Source organism: Mytilus edulis, chromosome 6 (assembly GCF_963676685.1).
Source record: "Mytilus edulis chromosome 6, xbMytEdul2.2, whole genome shotgun sequence".
NCBI classification, from domain to species: domain Eukaryota; kingdom Metazoa; phylum Mollusca; class Bivalvia; order Mytilida; family Mytilidae; genus Mytilus; species Mytilus edulis.
In genome coordinates this window covers 49,722,422-49,741,947 of record NC_092349.1, presented here as the reverse complement: position 1 = coordinate 49,741,947, position 19,526 = coordinate 49,722,422, and the positions used below count along the sequence as shown (strand labels likewise).

Below are 19,526 nucleotides of genomic sequence, written 5' to 3'. Positions count from 1 at the left end.
TATATATATATGAGGTAAAAGCAAAGGTCAAAATCTAGAACGTAAAGTTAAGCTATGACCTTGTAATAATTTCAAGGTCATAAACCAAGGACTTCAAGTAAAAAGACCATAGGTTTTAACTATATTTGGTTAATGAGTTATATCACCATACGCGTATTTTTAAATATAACAGGGGAGAAAACTCCCTTTGAAGTTCAACGTACCCTTGCAATCAAAATTTACGTGTTATCACATAAACAACACAATGGGTGCCGCATGTGGAGCAGGATCTGCTTACCCTCCCGGAACACCTGAGATCACCCCTAGTTTTGGTGGGGTTCGTGTTGTTTATTCTTTAGTTTTCTATGTTGTTTAATGTGTACTTTTGTTTACTTGTCTTTTTCGTTTTTAGCCATGGCGTTGTCAGTTTATTTTCGATTTATGAGTTTGACTGTCTCTTTGGTATCTTTCGTCCCTCTTTTAAAGCAAAGGTCAAAATCTAGAACGTCTGATCAACCAATGACCTTGACCTAAATATCAAGGTCATAAACCAAGGACCTCAAATCAAAGACCATTGGTCTTTAAGATGTATGGTTAATGAGTTATAATACTGTACGCATAATTCTAAATATAAGAAAAGCGAAAACTCCCATTTATTGTCTACGTACTCTCTCAACTAAATTAACATGTCGCAACTAACAATTTAGTAAAAAAAAATTGTCGATATCTGTTACGATTTTTGAAAATAAGTGAAAATGAGCCAAAATCAAAATTCAGAATATGACCATGACCTTTGACCTTGACCTTATTTGAGCCAAGAACCTTAAATCAATAGACTACAAGTCTCTATCACTTATGGTTTACAAGATAGAAATGCATATCAATTATATGTCACATGCATAAGGGGAAATAACTCTTAAATGAAGTGTTCCTTTCGCGTCGGTCAAAATAGGACAAATCATGCGAAATATATCATGAGCAATTTGATCAAATAGATGTGTCACTTTCTATTGCGGTTACGAAGTAGATGCAGTCACAAGGAAAACAGTGTTTACAAAACAGTTGATCGGCTTAGAATGGGTGAAAATAAAAAGTGCATAAACTGTATATTACTATCTAAGAAACGTCTTAGCGGCATATTGTGAAACAAAATATTACGCGAGAACAAAATTTGGCGGAAGAAAATAATAAAAAATAATAATAATCAGAACAAATACAATAGATGTTTCCACAGAAAAGTGGAAAGACCTAATAATGAGAAGAAATACAATAGGTCTTTCTCACAGAAAAGTGGAAAGACCTAATAATGAGAACAAATGCAATAGGTCTTTCAACAGAAAAGTGGAAAGACCTAATAATCAGAAGAAAAACAATTGGTGTTTCCACATCAAAGAAATTTTGAAAAGAAACTACTGTTAGTTACTTTATACGGACGCAATACTTAAGTGGTTTAGATATACGTTTGAGTGAAGTAAGAAAGATAGTTTGCTACTTCTGGTAAATTAAATATCTTTTCCGGTCTCAAATGATAGCTTCTTTTACACAGATTCCGAAAACATATAGTTTCTATATACTTTTGCCTTATACCAGGAGATAATTGGCAACTTCCGGTTGATCGAAAGTCATATCTAGTCTTAAGTGATAAGTTTATGTATTTACATTACAAATTATATGAATTCCAAGTATTTTTATGAAAAAAACTGCAAAAATGGCTACCTCCTGTTTTTTCAAGGTCCCTTCCGGTTGTCATTTGTCAACGTCATATGTAACCCGACTTTTTGTTAAAGGTCATATGGCTTTATAATGAACCAAGTTTAAGTAATAATTAATTAACCTTATAATTAAACATTTCAGGGACATTAACTCTTATAAGATGCAACTGGATTGTTTCAGACCAAATGGAATGTATTTTTATTACAATATAGCAAACATTTTACACCTGTGTTTTATATACATATCTTTAAAGTGTTGAAGAAAATGCAAAAATAAGCCAAAATAACTTTGACCTTTAACCTTGACCTGACTTTCATTTTTTTTAACCAAGGACCAAAAATCAAAGGATCCTAGGTCTCTATCACTTATATTTTACAAGATAGAAATGCTTATCACTTATATCAAATGCAGAAGGGGAAAATTCTCATATGGAGTGTTCTTATCGCTTCGGTCAAAATAGGACAAATCATGCGACGGATATACCGAGCAATTTTATAAAATAAAGTTGTCGCTTTCTTTTACAGTTACGAAGGAGATGCAGTCACAATGTAAGAAAACAGTGTTTGAGGAGATAACTCTTACAAAGAAAATTGTTCGTCTTAGTAGGTTGAAATTTGAAAGCGCATAAACTATAGGATGCAATATTAGAAATATCTAAGCGACATATTGCGAAACAAATATTTATCGCAAGAAAAAAATTAGGCAGAAGAAAAAAAAACATAATTAGAAGAAACACACAGAAAAGTAGAAAGACCTAATAATCAGAACAAATACAATAGGTTTTTCAACAGAAAAGTGGAAAGACCTAATAATAATAATAATAATAGTAATAATAATAATAATAATAATAATGATAAGAAAAAGAAGAAGAAGAAGAAGAAGAAGAAGAAGAAGAAGAAGAAGAAGAAGAAGAAGAAGAAGAAGAAGAAGAAGAAGAAGAAGAAGAAGAAGAAGAAGAAGAAGAAGAAGAAGAAGAAGAAGAAGAAGAAGAAGAAGAAAAAGAAGAAGAAGAAGAAGAAGAAGAACTAGAAGAAGAACAAGAAGAAAAGAAGAAGAAGAAGAAGAAGAAGAAGAAGAAGAAGAAGAAGAAGAAGAAGAAGAAGAAGAAGAACAACAAAAGAAGAAGAACTAGAACAAGCACAATAACAAAAGAAGAAGAAGAAGAAGAAGAAGAAGAAGAAGAAGAAGAAGAAGAAGAAGAAGAAGAAGAAGAAGAAGAAGAAGAAGAAGAAGAAGAAGAAGAAGAAGAAGAAGAAGAAGAAGAAGAAAAAGAAGAAGAAGAAGAAGACGACGTGAAGAAAACTTCTATAAGGGTTGACCAAAAACACTTCGACATAAACTGGTTGAAGTTGCGCTCTATCGTAAACAATAATTTGGCAAACACATCTTATCATTTACTGTTACAGTTTCTTTCGAATTAAGATAACAAGCGAAATTGAAAATTTAGAACATGATCTTAACCTTTGACCTTAACCTCAATATAAAAAAAATGGACCAAGGACTCCAAATCAAAAGCCTTTAGGTCGGTATGACTTATAATGTGTGCATTTATACACCATATCAACTATTTCAAATTTTCAAAGGCAAATAACTCCCATATAATGTTAACCGATCACATCACTTAAACTTAATCAAACCATTATAAAGAGTAGATGAACAATTTGGTGAAAACAGTTTGTTAAAATATTTTACGGTTGCAGAGTAATAAAAAAATAAGAAAAAGGCGACGTGGGTAGATGACTTCATAAGAGTAAGTCTTATGTTAGACAGGGTGAGTTTGAAACCCCTATCACTGAACAACATCATTGGCCAAAAGATGATATCAATATGTTGTAGAACAAATAAAAAACAACAATCAGACAGCAGAAAAAAAAACTATAATCAGAACAAAAGCAACAGATCTTTTTACGAAAAGTGAAAAGATCACAAAATGCTAATAATAATTAAAAACCAATTGTTCAGAGAACAATTGAAGGTCTTTCCACTTCTAAAAATAAAAGTTGAAAGGAAAACATCAAACTTCAGTTTAAAACGTCAGTTCCTATTGCTTTATGGTGTATAAATATTCATTTTAAAGCAAAGGTCAAAATCTAGAAAGTACAATCAATATATGACCTTGACTTCAATTTCAAGGTCATAAACTCAGGACCTCTAATCAAAAGACCTTTGGTCTTTAATGTGTATGGTTAATGTGTTATATCACTTTACCCATAATTCTAAATATTAGATTTTTTTGTTTCTCAACCAAAATGAAATATGACGACATGTCGCAACCAACAATTTAGTAAAAATAATTTGTAGATATCTTATAAGGTTTTAAAAATAGGTGAAAATAGCAAAATTCTAAATTTAGAATATGACCTTGACCTTTGACCGTGAATTAATTTCCATTTTTTGAACCAAGGACCTTTCATCAAAAAAGGTCTTTATCTCTTATGGTTTACAAGATAGACATGCATATCACTTATATCAAATGCATAAGTGGAAATAACTCTGATATGGAGTGTTCCTATCGCTTCGGTCAAACTAGGACTAATCATGCGAAGGATATAATGAGTAATTTTATAAAATAAATTTGTCGCTTTCTTTGATGGTTACAGAGGAGATGCACTCACAAGGAAAACAGTGTTCGGTGAGATAACTCTTACAAAGAAAATTGTTCGGCTCAGAATGGGTAAAAATAAAAAGCGCATAAACTGTATGATACTACATAAGAAATATCTAAGCGAGATCTTGCGAAACAAAAATTTCACGCGAGAACAAAAAAAACAGGAACGGAAAAAAAAAATAATTATTAAAAACCAATTGTTCAGAGAACAATTGCAGGTCTTTCCACTTCTAACAATATATTTTGAAAGGAAAACATTAAAATTCAGTTTAAAATGTCAGTTCCTTCTGCTTTAAGATGTACTAGAAAACACCCGCGAAATCGCGGGCATAGACAGCTTGTGAACTGTTGTAGGACGATTTTTTGTAAAAGATATTATGTTTTGAGAATAACATAAAAGGTATCTCCCATTTTCCAAAGTCCGATATTTGTTTCCTTTCTGTTAAATTCAATTATATTCGTGTTTCTGGTTTACGACCACAATTATTCTTCTCCTTTGTTACAATGCTTCTTTTGATAAAGTCAAATCAAATTAAAAATTTGCACCGTTTCAAACATGAAATAAATGTAACTGCTTATATAGACCATTAGTCTAAAAAATATACTTCTATGACAATCTATCAGTGCTTTTTTAGAGCCTTATTAATATACCAATGGTAGGATTTGAATCATGTATTATAAATGGCTAATACCGACTAAGGCTAATTTGAGGGGTTGTCGATCGTAGGGGTCCTGATCCCGAAATCCCGGGCATAAAACCATGAAATCCCGAGATGCAGAATTTAAAGAAATTCATATCCCGAAATCGAAAAATATATTCCCGGATCCTGTAAGGATCAGTCCCCAAATCCCGCGTTTAAAAACACCCGATCCTGACGCCCCGAAAAAGGTCATGTCTCCCTCTAATCTCTACCTTACTTTAATTTTTTCCAAATCACTATTTTCCCTTTTAACAATAAATTATATAGAGAAATTCCCTGACAGAATACAGAGAGTCTCTATATATCAAATTAGTATAATCGTATACGCCAAAAATATTTGTCCTCCCTTAAGGATATAATAGTTGTGATTTTTGCGATCTTAACACCGTGATATGGAGAACGCTCTACGATTGGTTGTACTTGTGTCACATGTTTTACTTATTTTAATATATATGCAACTGGTATGACCCCCTGAATAGTAACCATTTAAAAAAAACAGTAGACAGAATACCGAGATTCTCTATATATTAAAGAAGTATAATCGTAGTTTAAAGGTAGATAAACGCGAACAATAATTGTCCTCTCTAAGGAGGTATAATAATTGTGTTTCTTGCAAAAACACCATGAAATGGAGAACGCTCTGATTGGCTTATTTATTTTTCTTGTTATCTATCATACGATTGGTTGTATTTGCGCATGTTTCAAACAGGAAGTCTTATCTATGACTAAAAGTCAGTCTGATGACGGAATCATTTCCGGACTCCTTTTTTGTCGTTTTTCTCCCAAAATAACTCAATCTGAATAATCATTAGAATGGATGACAAATGCGACTATGCATGTTACCTATGGGACACAGAGGCATGATGATTGATTAATTGTGGAAGGAAGAGAAGCGACACCAAAAATGAGGTCTTCTCGTTTAATAGTATAGATAAACATAAATTTAAATCAAAGGTCAAAATCAAGAACATCCAATGAATCAATGACCTTGACATCAATTTCAAGGTCAGTATCTAAGGACCTCAAATCCAAAGACCACAGGTCTTTAGTATGTATGGTTAATGAGTTATATCATTTTACGCATAATTCTAAATATAAGATGGTCGAAAACTCCCATTTATTGTCTGCTCTTTCTCTGAAACAAAATTTACATGTTACGACATGTCGCAACTCACAATTTAGTAAAATAATTTGTCGATATGTGATACAGTTTTTGAAAATCGAAAATCAAAATTAAGAATATGACTTTGACCTATGTCATTGACCTTATTTTTATTTTTTTGACCAGGGGCCTCAAATCAAAAGATCCTACGTCTCTATCACTTATGGTTTCCTGTAAGAAATGCATATTACTTATATCACATGCATAAGGGGAAATAACTCTCATATGGAGTATTCATATCGCTTTGGGTAAAATTGGGCAAATCAGGCGAATGATGTAACGGGCAATTTTATGAAATAAATTTGTCGCTTTCTTTTGCAGTTATTGAGGAAATGTAGTAACAAGGAAAACAGTGTTCGGGTAGATAGCTCTTACAGGGAAAATTATTCCCCTTAGAATTGGTGAAAAGCGCATAAACTGTATGATACTATATCAGAAATATCTCGATATATATCGCGCATATTTCGAAACAAAAATGTTACGCGAAAACAAAATTTTGCAAAAGAAAATAATAATAATAATAATTCAAAACCAAGTGTTCAGAGAACAATTGAAGGTCTTTCCACCATCAGGATCTATTTTGACATGAAAATATTAAAATTTAGTTTTAAATGTCAATTTCAGCGTCAAATGACAGCTTAATGTACGCTGATTCCAAACATATATGGTTTGTATACAAAAAGATATTAATAAGGGTGATTAAACTCCGGTTTGCAAAAATGTCACTTCTGGTAATGTTTGATTGTTAACTTCACACTGATTCCAAAAAGATATGGTTCTATATACTTTAACATTAATTTAGTACAAAAAAAGGCTACTTCCGGTTGGCTTTTTCTAGATCAAATGGCTTGCAACCTTATGCAAAGAGTCCCATGAATTTATCATGTATACATATGAGGAAGAAGAAAAGGTCAAAATCTAGAATGTTAAATTAACATATGGTCTTGAGCTCAATTTCAAGGTCATAGACCTAGGACCTCAAATCAAAAGACCCTAGGTCTTAATTGTATATGACAAATGAGTTATATCACCATACGTGTAATTTTAAATAAAATAGGGGAGAAAACTGGCATTTAATGTCTATGTACCCTTTCAGTTCAAACTTTACTTGTTACGACATGTTGCAACTAACAATTCTGTAAAAATATGTTTTTCGATATCTTATAAGATTTCTAAAAATAAGTGATAACAAGCCAAAACCCTTTTTTTTCATATGACGTTTACCTTTGACATTGACCTAATTTTCATTTTTTTTTTATCAAGGACCTCAAATTAAAAGACCCTAGGCCTATATCTCTTTTTGTTAATCAGTTAGAAATGCATATCACTTATATCAAATGTATAAGGGGAAGTAACTCTCATATGGAGTCTCCGTATAGCTTCAGTCCAAATAGTCACCCTAATCCTGAAAACGTAGCGAGCAATTTGGTAAAATAAATTTGTTGTTATCTTTGATGGTTGCGAAGGAGTACTTGACACAAGAAAAACAGTGTTTGGGGAGTTAACTCTTTCAACGTAAAGTCTTCTGTCCAAGGGTGTAAGTTTTTAAAGCGTATAGTTTGTTCGATATCATATGCGTTATGTCTAAGCGACATCTTGTGTGTGAAATAATAATACCCCGAAAGAACAAAATCTAGGCGGAAGAACCAAAAAAATAATAATCAGAACAAAAACAATAGGTCTTTTCACGGAAAGGTGGAAAGACTTAATAATCAGTACAAATACAATAGGTCTTTCAACTGAAAAGTGGAAAGACCTAATAATTAGAACAAATACAATAGGTCTTTCCACAGAAAAGTGGAAAGACCTAATTATAATAATTATAATAATAATAATAATTAAAAACCAAATGTCAGAGAACAATCGAACGTCTTTTCACCAGTAAGGATCTATTTTGATATGAAAAATGTTAAAATTGTTTTTAAATGTCAATTCCAAGATAAAATGACAGCTTTATGTACGCTGATTCCTAAAGTCTCGGTCGCACCTTACCGGATAGCTCGAGCAAGTCATAAAATAAACAATACCCTTCGTCAAAAATGGTTGCTTCTAGCTAAACAACAAATTAGTCGACTTATGACAGGAATCAGAAGACGTTAAAATGCGGTTATCCGTTTGAATAGAGGCTGCACACAAAGTACTAATTCTTTGGCGTATAACGATCAACCATGATGTGAACAATCATCTAAAGATTAATTTTGAAATGTCTGACATTGTAAAGTTCGACTACAGTAAAAGTTGTAAAATGCATTTTTTTGTACAAAAAACACTTCATTTTGTTATAAAAATTTTGGTTAGATAAAATAATTTTTTTTCATACATTTTTTGTTCGTTTTAAAGCCAATGTTATCATTAACTATGTTTCAATATTATTTTACAAGTATTTTATCATGTTCCATCAAAAATAAAAGACTGATTTTTCAAGTTTTAAAAAATCAAAGTGTTGCAATACTTTTTTCCATGTGTATAGATATGAATATGGTATACGGAAAAAAAGAAAATTAGAATTTAAACCATTCAGGTATCCTCATTTCCAGTTTGAAGGCAAGGAGAATAGCATTAAATGTTAGGTTGACGTATATTTATTTGAATTTAAAGCATTACAGTGGTACATTTTATAAGTTAAACCTGTACCACCTGTTGCAAGAAGGTAGGTGTCAAAAAACTTATAACTTGTACAAAAACCCTGTACAAATTATAATTTGTACAAACTTACATCTTGTACACAACATATATATGGTTTCTATGTAAAAAATATAAATAAGGGAGATAATATTTTACTTCCGATTTGAAAAATGTCACTTCCGGTATTGTTTGATAGTTTAATTGACACCGATTCCAAAAGTACATAGTTCTATATACTTTTACATAAATGTAATGCAAAAAATAGATACTTCTGGTTTACAAAACGTCACTTCCGGATGGCTTTTCGTAGTCAAAAGGCTTTGCAACCTAATACAAATGTCCCATGGCTTTATCATACATGTATAAATATATATATGAGGTAAACGCAAAGGTCAAAATATAAAACGTCGAATCAACCTTTGACGTTGACCCCTATTTCAAAGTTACTAAGCAAGGGTCTTAAATCAAAAGACCCTAGGTCTCAATTATATATGATGAATGAGTTATATCACCATACGTGTAATTTTTAATATAATGGGGGAGAAAGCTACCATTTTATGTTTCCGTACCCTTTCAACTAAAGTTTACGTGTTAGGACATGTCGCAACTAACAATTCTGTAAACATATTTTGTCCATATCTTATAAGATTTCTGAAAATAAAGTGATAACAAGCCAAAATCCACATTTTTAACATGACCTTGACCTTTGAGCTTGACCCCATTTTTGCTTTTATGGACCAAGGACCACAAAAGACCCTATGCCTCCATCACTATGGTTTTCCAGTTACAAATATATTTCAATTATTTCATAGACAAAAAGAGAAATAACTCTGATATGAGTCTTCATAAAGCTTCGGTCAAAATAAAACCTAACATTTTGAGGATATAATTAGAAAGCTGGAAAAAAAAATTTGTCGCTTTTTTTTACGGTTGCAGAGGATATTTCATAATAAGATAAACAGTGTTTGGGGGGAGATAACTCTTACAAAGAAAAGTGTTTGGTGAAACAGGGTCAATTTCAAAAGCGTATAGACTATATGATATTATATACAAAAAAATAAGCAACAAAAATACAGCACAAGAAAATCAATAGGTCTTTCCACGGAAAGGTGGAAAGATACAATAATAATGATGATAATAAAATAATACTTATAGTAATGATGATGATGATAATGATGATGATGATAAAAAAAATAATAATAATAATAATAATAATAATAATAATAATAATAATAATAATAATAATAATAATAATAATAATAATATTAATAAGAAGAATAACAATAATAATAATAATAATAATAATAATAATAATAATAATAATAATAATAATAATAATAATAATAATAATAATAATAATAATAATAATAATAATAATAATAATAATAATAATAATAATGACAATAATAATAATTATGATAATCATATTAATAATAATACTAATTATAATAATAATAATAATCATAATAATTAACAAATTAGCTATTTACGGAATGACTTTAACTTCTGACCTTGTGTCCTTTGTGAATGTCATTGGTCCACAATAACATTATAAAAGACCCTCCAAGTCTAGGTCATTTGGTTCAAGAGTTAGAACTAGTTTTGTCTTTTCAGAAACTGTTATGCCCTTAAGGATGCGTCAAATTTCTTCGGTCATCATGTACAAAAAAATGTGCCTTGCCACCTTAACATTTTTCTCTATTTACTATCTCTCTAGGTATAATCGTTTTTGAAATATCGAATAAAAAGTTGTAAGGTCAAAGGTCAATGATAAAAAGCTAAATAGCACACTATGATCCTTTATATAAGGTTAAATCACTTAATTGGCTATATTTGACTTGACTTTGACATTTGACCTTGTGACCTTTGGCAAGGTCACTGGTCCCTTCTGTTATTGCTGAAGACCCCATGGGTCTTTGACCTTTGGTTATATAGTAAAAACTTATTTTCTTTTCAGAAACCGTAAACAGGACGATTGAAACAAAGTTGTGCCTTAATTTACCCAAACCTTTTTCACTATTGAAAACTTCTGTTAGTTTAAGGGTTTCTGAGATTATTTCATTACAAGTTGTAATGTTAAAGGTCAAAGGTCATCATATAAATTTGACCTTGTGGCATTTTCAAAGTTATATCAATTGATGATCATTGGTAAATATCTTAGGTGGCTATGAATTACTTTTTCTGAGTTTTGGTGGCCAACCCACTGTGGAACCAGGGTCTGGTCCTGAACAATTTTTACCCTTCGCTTTTTTCTACCTATTTACTGAATTTATTCTGATTATAATCATTATTAGGTCTTTCCACTTTTCTGTGGAAAGACCTATTGTATTTGTTCTGATTATTATTAGGTCTTTCCACTTTTCTGTGGAAAGACCTATTGTTTTTCTTCTTTGTTCTTGCGATAAATATTTGTTTCGCAATATGTCGCTTAGATATTTGGTATATGATATCGAATAGTTTATGCGCTTTTGAAATTTACCCTGCGTAACCGAATACTTTTCTTTGTAGGAGTTTTCTCCCCAAACACTGTTTTCTTTGTGTCTACTACTCCTTCGCAAACGTAAAAGTTTACGACAAATTTATTTTATAAAATTGCTCGTTACATCCTTCGCATGATTTGTCCTATTTTGACCGAAGCAATATGAACGCTCCATATGAGAGTCATTTCCCCTTATGCATTTGATATAAGTGATATGCATTTCTATCTTGTAAACCATAAGTGATAAAGAGCTAGGATCTTTTGATTTGCGGTCATTGGTCCAAAAAAAAAAAAAATAGGTCAAGGTCAAAGGTCAAGGTCAAGATATCAACAAATTACTTTTACTAATTGTGAGTTGCGACATGTCGTAACACGTTAATCTTAATTGCAAACTACGTTGAACGAAAAAGGGATTTTTCTCCACTCTTGTATTTAAAAATATAAGTCATTAACCAAATATAATTAAGACCGATGGTCTTTTGATTTGAGGTCCTTGGTTTCTGACCTTGAAACTGATCTGAAGGTCAAAGCTTAATTTGACATTCTAGATTTTGATCTTTGCTTTTATCTCATATGTATACATGAAAACGCCATGAGACTTTTGGCAAAAGGTATCAAACCATTTAACCTTGAAAAAAACATCCGGAAGTGACCTTGTGTAAACCGGAAGTAGCCTTTTTGTACCTTATTAATATAAAAGTATATAGAACCAGATATTTTTGGAATCAGTGTCAAGTTGATATGCAAATATTATTGGAAGTATACATTTTCCAAACCTGAAGTAACAAATTATCTCTCTTATTTAAAAAATATTGTATAGAAACCATATATTTTTGGAATCAGCGTACAATAAGCTATCATTTGACGATCGAAATGACATGGTGGGAAGACCTTCAATTGTTCTTTGAACAATTGGTTTTTAATTATTATTAATTTTTTTTCCCGCCAAATTTTGTTCTTGCGATAAATGTTTGTTTCGCAATATGTCACTTAGATATTTGTAATATTGTATCGTATTGTTTATCCTCTTTTAAATTTCAGCCTGCTAAGACAAACGATTTTCTTCGTAAGAGTTATCTCCCTATTCACTGTTTATCACCTGTGTGCATCTCATTCGTAACAAAAAAAGATAGCAACAAAATTCTTTTTACAAATTGTTCGTTACATTCTCAGGAATTTTTAGCTAATTTGGATTACGAGTTTGTTGACCGTTATGGAATACCCGTTTCATAAATGATATCGGATATGTTCCTTACGTCGTAACTATAATCCTCTTCCCTTTCCTGAATGTGAACTACCGAATTAGACTATTTACCGGATTTGTTATCACATAAGCAACACGACGGGTGCCACATGTGGAGCAGGATCTGCTTACCCTACCGGAACACCTGAGATCACCCCTAGTTTTTGGTGGGGTTCGTGTTGTGTATTCTTTAGTTTTCTATGTTGTGTCATGTGTACTATTGTTTGTCTGTTTGTCTTTTTCATTTTTAGCCATGGCTTTGATAGTTTATTTTCGATTTATGAGTTTGACTGTCCCTTTGGTATCTTTCGTCCCTCTTTTGGATCAAAGCGATTCGATTTTATAGGAATTATCTACCCTTACAAAATAAATTTGCTGGTTTTTTTTTAACTTATAAACCTTTAACTGTATAATCCTGGACTCTTTTTATTTGTGGTCCCTAAGTTAGAAAATGAGGTCAAGGTCAAAGGTCAAGGTCAAATTCTAAATTTTGCATTTTGCTTATTTTTGCATTTCCTCAAACACTTTTAAAGATATATATAAAGGAACAAGTGCAAAATGTTTGCTTTATTGTAATGAAGATACAGTACAGCCTGTGACATCCTCTTAGTTATGTCCACCCTCTTGCATGGTCAACATCCAATGGTGAACATTTATTGGGGTATTCAATCTTGAGATGTTGGCCATTTATTGGGGGTCATAAAACATAGGTAGATGTGTTATCTGATTATGTTACCTGTTAAAATCAATCAGGGTTGGAGTTTTAAGTTGGTATGTTTCATTAAAATTTACCTGTACAGGTAACTCAGGTTTCTTTTAAAATTGACATTTCACCTTTTATTGAAAATGTAGAATAAAATATTGTTTTACTCAATTAATTATTACTTTTTTTTGTCTTGAATTTTATTAAATTTCTATTTTTAAATTGTTTTTATTTTTCATTTATGTTTGGTTTTTTTCATTACTGATTACTTTTTTGTTTCTTATTCTTTTAATTTCTTCTTGGTAAGTAATAACTAATAATCATGCCAATGACATTTAAAAAAAAATGAAAGTAATTAAACAATAAAATTGAGAAAGGAAGTCAGTTTCTTAACAAAATAAGATGATCAATATCAATCCTTTTGCAATAAATTTTGATAACATCTAATACATGTAATATTATTTTCGAAAACTACAAGTATCATTTATACATGTATATGGTTTAGGAAAAAACTAATTTTGTTTATCTATTTTATTTTTAAATCTCAAAACAAGAGTTGTGCACAAACAATCACTGAAAAGACTTATTTTCCAAATGCCCACCTAGTTATCATCAAAATTTGATAAAAGTTCATTAAAAATTCTAATCATAATGAAAAATGTTCTAATATCTGAATAAAGTGAATTTTAAGAAAAGAAATTATTTAAAGAAATTGTTTTAAAACTTATCAAATATGTTATTTTCAGTTTAGTTAATTTCTGTCTAAATTTGTTTCCAGAAAAAATAAAGTACTGTGACTTCTAAAGATGGTGACACTTTTATGGTCTATTAATTAAATCATATTTTTTGGTGTATTATATTGTCGAAAGTGCTGGACTGGCATGATACATATTCTTGGTATACATTTGCAAAGAATATGTCACTCGACCTAGGCCTTTTAGATAAAGTTAATAATTGCAGGGACTTGAATGAATTAATATAAGACTTTTGAAGTCCTTGATAAAAAAAAAAATTAAAGAAAGATCTAAGAATAAAAACTTATGATAAAAACTGTAAACTTGATTGTGTGAATAGGTAGAGAATAAATGGTCATTATTTAGAAATAGAAAATAGTTGACAATATATAATTCCTAGAAAGGATAGAATGGCCTAAAGACAATTTTGAATGCAGATCAGTCTATCTACAATAATAAACCATTTTAATTTTAGAAAATTAATTTGAGAAACACCTTTTCAATAGAAAAAGGCAGGCATTGTAAATAATTTCAGTTATATTTGAAAATGATATTCATTTATTCTTCACTTACCAAAAAATAGACTTAATACATATAAAAAAAATAACTTTAATTGTTTAAAAATCATATAAAAGGGATAATATCAAAACTAATAGTCATGAGACAATTTTTTTCATTAAGCTATTTTTACAACTAGTTTTATTATTTATTTAACTTTTGAATTTCTTGTTATAATCACATTTAATAAATTTGACAAACACATACGTGTATATTTTACCTGAGACACATGACCTGTAAGTTACATAATTTTAACACTTCAATGCATCCAAGATTTCCCTTTATCCTTGACTAGTTTTACTAGTTTTTGATTAATACCTTGTGTATTAAAAAAGTAACAAGGGGTATGATGATGAACATATAGGGCCACCATGGTGAACATATTTTTTATGGCCACCATTAATAAGATAAAGTCACAGGTAGTACTGTATGTTATGTTTGGTCTGAAACAATCCAAAGGCATCTAATAGGAGTTATTGTCCCTGAAATGTCTAATTATAAGGATATCTTTTTACTTCAACATGGTTCATTATAAAGCCATATGACCATTAAAAAAAGGTTGAGTGACATATGACCTTGAAAAATGACAACCGGAAGACACCTTGAAGGAACCGGAAGTAGCAATTTTTGCACTTTTTTCCTGAAAAAGTACTCAGAATTCATATATTTTGTAATTTAAAAACAATTACCAATCACTCAAGACTAGAAATGACTTTCGATAAACCGGAAGTGGCCAATTATCTCCGGGTTGAAAGACTAAAGTATATTAGAAACTTTATATTTTTGGAATCACTGTTAAAGAAGCCATCATATGAGACTGGAAGTGACATTTACTTTACCGGAAGTAGCACATTATCTCCCCTTTTTATCTCAAAAGTATATGAAAACCATTCTTTTATTGAATCAGTATGAGGAAACTTGCTTCTTTTCATAATTTCTTTGATTTGGAAAGACTTTTAATTGTTCTCTGAACAATTGGTTTTTAATTTTTATTATTATTCTTTTTCCGCCATACTTTGACGAAATTAGCAGCCTTAACCGTAACATGTGTCGCTTTCAGGTTCATACTTTGTATCGGTGTTATTAATATCTCAGGCTGTGAGTCGCAAAATGTTGTCGGTTTCAGAGTAATCCCTCCGAAACTGTCAAACCTGGTTATCATTCAAACACTGTAACCATTATAGTAAGGTCTTTCAATTTTGGAAAAGGAAAGACCTTAATTAAAATGTCAATTATTCTTTAACAGTTAAGAGGTCTTTCCTTTACGAAATGTAAAATATATTTTTCAACTGGATGTCACTGCTTGTGGAGGTTTCGTCACCGAGGGTATCACTAGCTCAGTAGTCAGCACTTCGGTGTTGACACGACTATCAATTATGTGGTCATTTTTATAAATTTCCTCTTTAAAAAACTTTGAATTTTTCGAAAACCTAAGGATTTTCTTAACCCAGGCACAGATTACCTTAGCCTTTTTGGCACAACTTTTTTGAATTTGGTATCCAAAATGCGCTTCAACTTTGTACTTGTTTGGTTATATAACTATTTTGATCTGAGCGTCACTGATGAGTCCTATGTATATGAAACGTCTGGCGTACTAAATCATTATCATCGTACCTTTCTAAAGAATACATCGAAAAGCTCTTAATCACATATAAAACCCATAAAATATGGCAAAAAACACATTATTCGCTATTGGGAACCTGACCTTGGCTCTTTTTCAAGATCATTGGTATACGATGTCATTACAAAACACTTATTTGGTATAGAACCTTTGATGCAAGAGTTTAAGCAAGTTTTGTCTTAACAGAAACCGTCAAAAGTGGTCATGCACTTACATATAGGTCAGAATTCTTCAGTAAAAAAAATTAAATAAATTGCGCCTTAAGGATGTAATTAGGTTAGAGTTGGTGAAATTTTAAAAATCAAGAATTTAGAATTGAGACTAAAGTTGGATTTCAGCTATTAGTCAAAAACATCTCTTTAATTGAAAAAGTATTATTTAATATTAATTGCATTTTATTAGTACATATACCAACAATTGTTTATTTTAAAGAAAATATTTGTCCCAATTTTGGTTTGTTCTAATTAGATAATTTTCTTTTATCATATTGCCCAAGTACAGATGGCAGCAGTCCTTTTGCGCCAATTACAGTTTTTCATGGGTATCATTTACGCCAAATTATTTTAGTAGTAGTAAGAAGAAAGTATGTTTCAGAAAAGGAAACATTTGCCGTGTAAACTGCCAGTTCCAAGTCCAAATAAAGGAGGAGGGAAGTCATTTTTTTTTCTAATTGGCGCAATCGTATGTTTTATTTTTGGCGCAAATGATACCATGTAATTTTAAAACAGGTGGCGCAAACGTAACATTGGAGAAAAAAGTTGTGGCGCAAAAGAACGCATTTTTGGCGCAAACGGATCTCTCCCGTACAGATTAGGTAAATGAAATAAATACATACTTTAAATTATCTACTTCCTGTCAATCCAAAGGGGCCAATTATCACAATATTAACAAAAGAAATAAAATTCGAGTTCAAAAAGAAAACATGAATACAGCAGTCATTATCAAATAAACATTTTTTAATTGTAAGTATAAGTATTAAACTTTTTTAGTTAAGCTAATAAAGATTTTCAAAACTGTACATTTATTTTTTAAGAAGTAAATTGATTAATACTACCATGCACTATTTACAATAAAAACCTATGCTAAATGAAATAGTTGTTCCTTGAAAAAAACTATAATTTTTATAATACAAATCTAGAATTTTAAGCCTTTCACAATTATATCAGAAACGCAGATTTTTAATCCTATTAGTTTGTTATACATATTATATGCATTCCTGCTTCTTTTGATATAATTAATAGGCATTGAAAAAGGTCTTAATTGTTCTTATTATTCTCAAATAAATCCAATAAATCAAACATATTATAATAATAATCTTATCTTGAGATCTGTCAATAAGATTTAAGTTGTCTTTGTATGTCAATTTATAACACCTGTACAACTTATAAATGTTAACACAATTTTTTTTCCATTTGTAATCGGAATGTTATCAGGATGAAATCTTGAAGTTATCAGGATTACAAGGTATTTTGAAATGTAATTGTGATTGATTAAATTAAGGCAGTGGTTATTTTGCCAGTTCTAATAAAACATTCTTCATTCAATTCGGCAAAATAGCATTTTTCTATAGAAAAAGCTATTTTACCGACAACAGCAATATATAGTGAATTCGTTGCTGGTACTTTAAAAATAGAAACATGTGTTATTTTTCTGGCATCAGGTTAGCGGATGTCAAGTTAAAAACTATTTTGATTACACATATATATATGCATTCAAATTAGTGACTATTATTCCAAAGCAAGTTTAATTTAAATATTTTTCATTTTTGACGCTATGTGATTGATTTTCTTACTTTGTATAATACTTGATTAAATTATGATGCAATACATTTTTTAACTTTTGTCTTTCATTAAAACACACACACAGGCACTTGTCTCAGAATTGTTTTATACATACACCTTAATATAACTATTTTTGAGTATATATAAAAACATTCTGAGACAAGTGCCTGAGAACACCCAGTTAAAACTCTGAAATTTTATTCTTATGCATACATATAGCATTCGACTGTCAGGGACTAATTTTAGAAATAATTACAACTTCATGTTAAGATATGATTTCATTGCAACGAATGGATTCTCAATATCCTTTTATCTTGCTATACATTCTTATTATTTTATATACTTTGAATGATCAATGTTATTTAACGATTATATGTGTCTCAAATGATGTAACTTGATATTTTGCTGTTTACTTATTTAATAACTTGTACATCAGTAATTATTTGATTCTCTTATGCTGACAGTGCACATTCACATATTACTTTTCAAAAGTAAACATAAAATTTCACTCTGAACAAGGAACCTACAAATTAACAAATTCACTATATTGCTGGTGCTGGCAAAATAGCCATTTCCATAGAAATATTCTATTATGCCGGCTTGAATATTAAATGATATTTTAATCCGAGCCGGCTAAATAGCCACGGCCTTATATTAAATAACATATAATCAGACTTTTATAACGATTTCTTGTATTCGAATACAGCTGAATAATGATTGCACTTACCCCAAGTCTATGGTATGAATTTGCGATGGTACGAGTTGACGTCGTATGAGTTTGTGTAATGTCACGAGTTATCTTGCTTCCGATATAACGATGAAAACCTTGAAAAAATGCCGTCAAATAAAATAATCTGCACAGGTAATAGAAAATAATTTTGTAGAGAAAAAGAGAACGTAAATATTTTTTTATAAAATAAACAACTTTGTTATGCATAGTACGAGTGCAGCATACAGTTATCAAAGCTGGAAGAATAAATTGCACATCTGTTTTGTGCTTCTTCATAAAGTACAGAGAATGCTGCACAGAAAATGTAAAGCTCCATGGCCCATAATTTACATGCCCACCACCTGTCTATTGCTGAACACGTTATGTAAACCTTTAGATGACGTTTTGTTAGACATTTATTTGGTTGCTTTCACAATGATATTCACCCCACTCAAGATTTAATTACTAGCAAAAGATTAAAATCTGATGAGATGACATATACTCGTATGTAATCACAAAAAAAAAATAACATGCTAAATGTTTCCGAAATTATGTGCATGGAAAGCGTCGCATGTCAGTTACATACTCTTACGGTAAATTGTAAGCATATAGTAGGTCATGATGCATTGAAAATCAATAAACTGATTGATAAATTATTTTTTTATATGTACATATATTTCTTATATATTTTCTTATATATATTTCTTATATATTTTCTTATATCTATTTATATACAACACTGTTGGGTGTAATGTTCAGACTCATCAAATATAGAGCAGATTTTAATTGAGCACAATCGTAAAAGAAAATGACATTTATAGATGTTTAACTCCATACAAAATGAATTGATAATATACACAATATTTGTAATTGTATTTCAACAGATCTACCAAAATGACTTTAAAGTCGG

General features: G+C 30.5%; 1 protein-coding gene across 1 annotated transcript in view; it reads left to right on the top strand.

Annotated features, from left to right (window-relative positions):
* The first annotated feature begins 2,227 nt into the window (after window positions 1–2,227).
* Window positions 2,228–19,526, top strand: part of LOC139526451 (uncharacterized) — a 33,679-nt gene continuing 16,380 nt past the window's right edge. Inside the window, exons 1-2 of the mRNA XM_071321600.1 lie at window positions 2,228–2,294; window positions 2,647–3,005. Of these exons, the coding sequence (XP_071177701.1) occupies window positions 2,228–2,294; window positions 2,647–3,005 (426 nt within the window). The remainder of the gene's footprint in view (window positions 2,295–2,646; window positions 3,006–19,526) is intronic.